Genomic DNA, 8,145 nt, shown 5'->3' on the forward strand with positions numbered 1-8,145 from the left:
TTGTTCTTAAAATTGAAATGAATTTTTATTGCAAAGTATTATGATTATGTGTGTATTTTGTTCAGTTTTAAAAAATATACCAACTAAATATATACTCTACTATCACTTATAGTTCTAAAGAGCAGTTAACAATTTCACGTTCGTTTTTTCCACTTGATGTTTTTGTTGCTTCTCATGCGATATCATTTTCCTTTGTTTATGTTTTTTGTATTGTGTTTCATATATATATATATTTTTTTTAGTTTTTCTTTTGTACTTTCCAACAACTTGGTGACATTTTGAGGCATGCATTTGGGGTTTCTTGGCGTACATGGACGATATATGAATATATATATACACATATATATACACATATACATATACATAGATATATATGTATATATGTATACATAGTAATACTATGCTACTTGGTCAGGTTCTTGCGCTGCTCGGCGACATCTTTCTCGTTCAGTTGTATGACACGACGACCAAAGCGCGCCGTCAGCTTGGAGAAGAAGCCGACGCGGGAGGCGGGCTTGGTGTCGTCCGCCGAAAGCGGCGGCGCCTGATGGTAGCTATCCTCATCGCAGTTGCCAGAGTTGCCGCGCCCATGCTTGCCACTGCGCCCCTGACCAAAGTGAAACGTGGCGCGCGCCACATTGCTGCGCGTGAAGGGCTTGTCGCCGCACTTGTCTGGTGGGGGCGTGGGCGTAGGCGTGGGCGTGGGCGTGGCACGGCCAGCGGCACAAGCACCAGTTGCCTGGGCATTGACGTGCAGCCGTTCCAGCAGACGCCCATCCATGGGCGATCTAGGCGCCTGCAAAGGACTCGCTGCCGAAGTCGCTGCTGCTGTCGCGGGCTCAGCCTTCTCGTAGAGCGTTGTGGGCCGCCGCCCGGAGCCCTGATAGTGGAAGCGTTGCGGACTGTTGGCCAACTTCTGGGCCTGGGCAAGTTGCCGCTGGGCACTGAGCAGCGTGGGCTTGACATCAACGCCGCCAGCACCACTGGAGCTGATGGCGCGCTTGCTCTGCGGCGTCTGCGGGGACCGATTGCGACTGGGCGTGGTGGTTGAGCTGTTGCCGGTGCTGGAGGAGGCTGTCTTGCGAGCGGGCGTGCGGCGTGTAGGCTTGGCAGGCGGTGGTGCTGCTGTTGCTGCTGCTGCTGCTGTGGCGGTGGTGGTGGTGGGCGGACTTATGATGGAGTTCGGTGCAGGGCTAGCAGCAGCCAGCGCATTGGCCACTCGCGGCGGCAGGGGACGATTTGTGGCTGATAGACTTTTCTCGAGCGGCAGCGTCACCTGCACACAGCTGGCCAAGGGCAGGACACTGGAAGAGGAACTGTCCGAAGTGGTTGATTCCGAAGTGGTCTGGCGGGAGCCGCGTGGTTTGGAAACGCCCAGCAGCATGTAGGTGCAGTAAATGTCATCAAAGGCCTGACCCCTCAGGGATGCCTCAACATCACGACGTTTGTAGCCCATGTGGACCAGCTGATCCAGTCGCACTGCATCCTGCAGCTCCATGGGCTTCTCGCGATACGGTCGCAGCCGATCCGCTTCCTCGTGCCCGAGGTTGATCCACTTATCGCCCATAACACCATTCAGTGTGGTGCGCTTGGCGGGATTGAGCACGAGGAATTTGCGCATCAGATTCTCACAGTCCATTGAGATGTAGTAGGGCACACGATATTTGCCGCGCAGCACACGCTCCCGCAGCTCCTTCAGTGTGCCGCCATCGAAGGGCAGCGATCCGCTGACCAGCGTATAGAGGACCACACCCAGCGACCAGGCATCCACCTCGGGCCCGGCATACTTCCGCCCCATAAACAGCTCCGGTGCAGCATATGGCGGGCTGCCACAAAACGTTTCCAGCTGGGCATTCGGATCGAACGTGTTGCCAAATCCAAAGTCCGCGATCTTGATATTCATGTGCTGATCGAGCAGCAGATTCTCGGCCTTCAGATCGCGATGCACCACAAACTTGCTGTGGCAATACTGAATGGCCGACACCAGCTGCCGGAAGATGATACGAGCGTCTCGCTCCCGCATGCGTCCGTTCTTGACCAGATGATCGAATAGCTCGCCGCGACTGGCGTATTCCATGATCAGATAGAGCGTGCGCTCCGACTCGATCACCTGGAATAGCCGGACAATGTTCGGATGATTTAACAGCTTCATGATGCGCACCTCACGGTACAGCTTCTGTCTGGCGCTGGTGTTCAGCTGCGTCTTGTCTATCACCTTGATGGCCACCTCACGGCCAGTGGGCACATGAAGGGCCAGCTTCACCTTAGCAAAATTGCCCTTGCCCAGTGTCTTGATGATCTTGTAAACACCGTTGCCGTTGCCATTCACATACGACTGAAACTTGAGCTCCGTACCATTGCCCATGCCATCGGTCGCATCCTGGCCGGCTGCTTGGCTGCCCAGACGAACCGTGGCTACGGCGCTGATTGTGGGCGTGGCCTGTTCCGCCTTGGGGGCTTGACTCGAGCAGCACTTCGCTGGCGTTGCACTTGCTGTCGCTGTTACTGATGCAGCCGCTGTTGCAGTGGCAGTGGCAGCTGTCGGGGATTGTCTATTACAGTTCTCTTTCTCTGATGTTTTAAAAGTTTTTGGCGCTTTCTCGTCTGCTGCTGCCGCTGCTGCTTTTATTTTTGCCGCACTCTCATCTGCCAAGCTGAATTCTACAATTTCTAAATGTTTATCCGCCGACATTCTAAACTAACAAATTTTGTAGAGCTTCAAACACGAAACTGAAAGCTAAAGAGATCGGCTCCTAAAATAGCCAAATGGCGTTTGCTTTTTGGTGGGATATGGCTTCTGGCTGCCAGTTCGGCGCATGCCACACACGCGTTCTTTGCGGCAAATGGCAAATGTAAATAATTCCTCGACTCCCTCAGCGACCCTCAAGGCGCAAATTGTGGACTCGTCAACTCGACTGGGTTTTCACTCCGAACATCTGCTCTTTTTTCGTGCACCCTCCTCCTGGCCCGGTTAGCTTTAAGATAAGAACCTCAACCCTCAGCATTCAGCTGGCGGTGCTGGCAACGCATGGCTGATAAGCAGGGCTCGTCCTCGACAGGATCGCTTTGTCTCGCCCCTCAGTTGCGCACCGCAATGCAACTTCTTTATGAATTCAACAACCCCCAGTACTTGCTATCGAAGTCAGAGGCGATGGCCTAATGCCTCATGTGGCACGAGCCTTTTATGGCCCTCGTCTTTGCTGTCCCTTCCCTCCTGATGACGTTGCTGATTCTGATCGTGTGCCGTTCTCGTTGGTGTCACATGAATTTCCACTTGGTTTATCGCTGAGCGTTGACAACTTGAATGTGTCAGCAGCTGCCTGCAAGGAAAACAGCAAAGGATTTAATTACAGGTGATAAATGTGAGTAGAGCAAAGGGGGGTCTAGAGCAGGGACAGCCTGCAAATCGTATCCAACTTGGTTTAAATATTAATGGTCGCGATTCCATTAAATTTGCAAATTTTAGTCTTTTCCATTATCAAATCGAGTCAAATATTACCAATCTAATTCGGATAGTAGTTCCTCCTATTCGACGTGAAGATCAATTTAATTTAAAAACATGCACTACGTTTCCCTGAAATTGATTAGAATCGATTTTAAGGTGAACTTTTTTTTCATATCTCAGAGATCATGTGAGGTATAGTACACATGGATCCATTGTGTATCACTTAACGCCCTTCCCACTAAAACAACAAACCATTTTTGTACTCATATACTCTTGAATTAGCTGTTTCCCTGAAAATTGCATACAGATTCGACTATAAACGCGGAGGTTTTTAAAGGTTTCTTCAGGGTAAAGGCATCTATTACTGGGTATCTTCCAGTCGGCTACTCTTAATTGGTTTAATCAACAATATTCTCATAAATGTGACCATCACAATATCCAACGATCATTGTTTGCTTTTGCATTCATTTTAGTTCCATTTCGAACCACTGTACAACCGCCATATGATCCCTCTATAAGTAATTTGCTCTCAGTACTGTCTCACTCTCTTATTTTTTCTTTCCTCCTCTCTCTCGCAGTCCATTAATTACCTTTCGTTGCGCACTGTGTTCTTTCGTTTGTTTCTTAATTCCCTCTTGCTTTGCACTTACATTTCGCTTGCACATCCTGCGATCCGCAGGACGAGCTACCTAGCCGAACTACCCTAACAGCTACCTATTTACCTCGAAAACACAATAAAGAGAAATTAACTCATGCAACAACTACAACAAAGGAAATGAAACTGGTCCTTAATCTGGCTTTTCTTTGCGCCTCGGCATTCGCTCGTTCGCCCCGTGCGACGTGTAACAATTTCTGGTTCTCGCTTTGAGCGCTAGCACACATGTGTCCTTGATCCTGCTTACTTGTTTTCGTTGTTTCGGCGCTGTTGTTGTTGTTGCTTGCAACATTTTCTCAAATTTTGCCATCGTCATTCTCATACCCTTATCCTCCATCCAACCCTGACTGCCTGTCGCTGCCTGCCTGCCCCTCAGCTTGCCCGTCTCGTCGACTTGTCCGCTTTGGGTCGCATGCAGCGGCATTGTCGTCTCCTTTTTTTTCGCTTCCTCCTCTTACTATGCCCTTTCTTTGTGAGCGTGTGTGTGTGTGTGTCTGTGTGTGTGCGTCTCGTTCATTCGTAATTCAATTGCAGCTGCTTCTTTTATGATTTTATTTGTATTATTTTTGGCCTACACATTTTCTCTGCTTTGTGCCGCAGCTCGAAAAGATGCGATTCGCAATGTCAGCAAAAAAAAAACAAGAAAAAAAAACAACAACCAAATTTGTAACAACAACAGCAGACACTTGCATCCACATGGTAATTCCTAGAATTGGCAACAGCTACGATTATTTGGTAAATCGAATTTCTGCCACAGCTCTGCAGTTGCAGCTGCCCAGTTCAATGCACCCCAAAGACCCCCGCGTTCCGCTCCCCTACACTGTTACCAACACCAGGGCCCACATGCATATGTATGTATGTACAAATGTATGTATGCAGAAGTAAACAGCAGTGGGGCTTAGATGGTAGACCGCGGGGTGCGGGTCGGGGTTTTTGTTAACATTCAAGTGTCGCCTTTGTTGCCGTCTTCTTTAGCGCCTTCATTTGTTTGCCCCATTCTATTTTGATTCTTATTCTTGCATGCGTTTCTCGCGCCACAACCGACTCTCCCTTAGTCGTTACTAACCGTTGATCGACGCTCTCAGTCTGTTTGCCTGCTCGCCTCTTCCTGATGTTTATCTCTTGCTGGCCACAAAATACTCTTCCCGTTGAGTCATCAGCAACTGCCCGCAGCCTGAGACGCCAGCGGCGTCGGCGGCGCTTGGTCTTCGTTTTTCACTTGATCTTCTCGAGTTCTCTTTGCTGCTGCGCGTTGCTTTAACGCACTTTTCTAGTTTTCCATCGATCTTTTGCCCTTGGCTTGGCATACATTCACATGCACACACACACGCACACGCACACGCACACATACTTACGCTTCATTAGCAGCCTGCCATCACTTAATTGTTTTATTGTTTCTACTTTGACACTATTTCTTCAAAACGAGTCAGACATTTTTTGATGAGTGCCAGCTCAGCGTGGAGGAGCACTTGAAATCGCAATTCCCAGCGGATTGGATCGCTTGGTTTATTAATAAAACGCCTCTTTAATTGCAAAAGAAGTACGCCCACTTAAACAGCAGATGGACAGATGGACGCGGACGCGGACGCAGACACCAAGACAGACCGCAAACTGAGAGCGGCGATAAGGCGGCAGCAGCCGACGGAAACAGCTCCGCCGCTGTTAAAGTCCCCATGGAGCGAGCGCTTATCTTGTGCCCGTGTCCCGAAATCGAAAACCAGAAATCAAAGACCAAAGCAGCGCCAAGATAATTGCACATTTTACTTACGTTGCGTTTCGTTCCGTTGCCCCGTGCCCGATTCCGCACCAGTCCCGTTCCCGTTCCCCGGGCAGCAATCAAAAACAAATTAGAGTTAATCCACACACATATGAGCTGCGAGCAAAATCCAAAATTTATCTGCGACTCTGCGCGACGAACTACAAGATACAAAGCGCGTCGTTGTACTGAACGCACAACTAAAGTGCCAGTGCCCAGACCCAGACCCAGGCCAAGTTCCAGATCCATCGCACATAGCGATACAGGTCTGAGACGAAGAGAGAGTATCTTAAAGAACTGCACGATACAGATGCGTTCGGAGAGTGCGAGAGAGTGAGCGTGCGAGCGAGCGTGGCTCTTCTTATGCTCATCGTCGTTTATGCCTATTACACGCTCATTCTTTGCCGCTTCTTGCCATGTTGCGGCTCAAACGTTTGAAGGTCGTTGTATTTCCTTGAGCGTTTCTTGAGGGGTGACGTCACAGCTTGGCAACGATGACGACGTCGTTGGGCAGGGGAAAGAAACGATGGCCACAACAATGCACAACTTCGGTCTCGGCTTCGTTTTCGTATTCGTCTTCGTTTTGTAGCTGGCTGCCTCTTGCTCTCTGGCTTAAGTTTCTGCGGCGAATTTGTTGTCAATTTGCTTTTGTAGTGGTTCAAACGGCTCGCCTCCACATCTTCTCCTGAAACTTTAATGGTGTGAGTTTTCTTACAGTAGCTGTTGTCGCGGTGGTGGTATGCCCCTGTTGCCGACTCTTTCTAATTGTAAAAGTGTGCGTGTATGAATGTGTGTGTGTGCCTTGAAGTATTCTTATTCGCCGACTGTTTTCGCTGCGTATCGTGCACTGTGTTTGTGTATTTGGTATCTTATCGTGTGCCCATCGCTCAATCAAGTGTACGTGTTGTTGGTGTGGGTGTCTGGGACGGGGACCAATAAGAACGAGGCAATCTTAAAGCGAGTTCCGCTTGGACTGTCTGGCCAACTGTTTTCCCTCGTTTAGCTGGCAGAGACAATGCCAGTCAAAAGCCAAAACAGTTTGATTAAAAAACCCAAGCAAAACTTGCCATAACGAATAAATAACAAAATGCACTTGGTTTACTCATTTTGTTGTTGCTTGTTTTTTATTTAAATGAAAAGAAAAATTATAATGACAAAGTAGGCGACAAGAGCTAAAGGGGGCGGCATGGCACGGAAGGCGTTGCCTACTCGGACGATGCAGATGCTGCTGATTATAATAACGGTTTTTTTAAATATATATATATATTTTTTTTTGCTTGTTTCTTGTTCTATTTTTTGACGTTTTACGGGTTTCTTTGGACGCGGCAACTTTGAGGCGCCTGATTAAAAAGCTTTTGCAGGCTTTTCTGCCTTTTGCAAGCACTACAGTTTTCCTTTTGATTGAAATTACTTTGAGATAAACTTGTCCCTCCTTCCCTTTAATTCTCTCTAACCCTCTCACCCCCTCTCTTTCTATTGTAATGCATGCCTAAATCGCATTACTCCAATTCAAACTCAAATAGTCGTATTTGCATATTCACAAGTATGTACTTAGTTTTACATAAGAAGAAGAAATTCACGCTGCGAATGTGGGCCAAAGTGACATGTTAATAATTAAGCGGGTAATTAAGCATGCCAACAACAGCAGACGAAAGCCCCTAAATATATCAAATGGTGAATGGGTTTCGGTTACGAGCTACCCTGTGAATAATAGCAGATTAAGAAAATCATAAATTAACTTTCATAACTTTTAAAATATAAACTGAACTTTAATACTTTATTTGTTATATTTCTCAGAGAATAATTAGAACTGCTTATGTTTTACTTAAAATGCCTTTGTGCATGCCTTTCATTTTGGGTATTTAGTAATTTAATATTCATATTCGTAAGTTCGAATCAAAATCCCTTTATTATTGTCGTAATTTAATTCTTGTTCTTTTAAAAATGTATTTGCTTGGCTATTTTACATATTTTAAAATGATGTTGTATATGAGTATTCCTCCTTATTGCTATCGTTGTAAGAAATACGAAACAAGCACTTTTTTAACCACCTATTGCACAAAGTGCAGGGTATGTATACATCCAAATGCATAACCAAGTAGAGCTAGATAAGCGAACAACAGCAAGACGGGCATCTTGCAGCTCTATAATTGGGCCATCCACACGTGCCACATGGTGGCCACAGCTGACGATCCGGCCTTAGTTCTAGACAGACAATGGCCCAGTGGGCAAATCACAGTTGGCCACAAATAGACACGCGCCGACAGCGGCAGCGGCAGCAGCAACAGC

General features: G+C 47.5%; 1 protein-coding gene across 1 annotated transcript; it reads right to left on the bottom strand.

Annotated features, from left to right (window-relative positions):
- Nucleotides 1-65: 65 nt before the first annotated feature.
- On the bottom strand, nt 66-6,881 carry LOC115770690 (serine/threonine-protein kinase MARK2). Its single transcript, XM_030716083.1, has 2 exons — nt 5,869-6,881; nt 66-3,320 (listed from the first exon to the last, which is right to left on the bottom strand). The coding sequence occupies exon 2, from the start codon at nt 2,690-2,692 to the stop codon at nt 404-406; it is 2,289 nt and encodes a 762-aa protein (XP_030571943.1). The 5' UTR covers nt 2,693-3,320; nt 5,869-6,881; the 3' UTR covers nt 66-403.
- Nucleotides 6,882-8,145: the final 1,264 nt, after the last annotated feature.

The sequence above is a fragment of the Drosophila novamexicana genome, unplaced genomic scaffold, assembly GCF_003285875.2.
Source record: "Drosophila novamexicana strain 15010-1031.04,08,12 unplaced genomic scaffold, DnovRS2.1 tig00004560-arrow-pilon, whole genome shotgun sequence".
Taxonomy (NCBI): Eukaryota; Metazoa; Arthropoda; class Insecta; order Diptera; family Drosophilidae; genus Drosophila; species Drosophila novamexicana.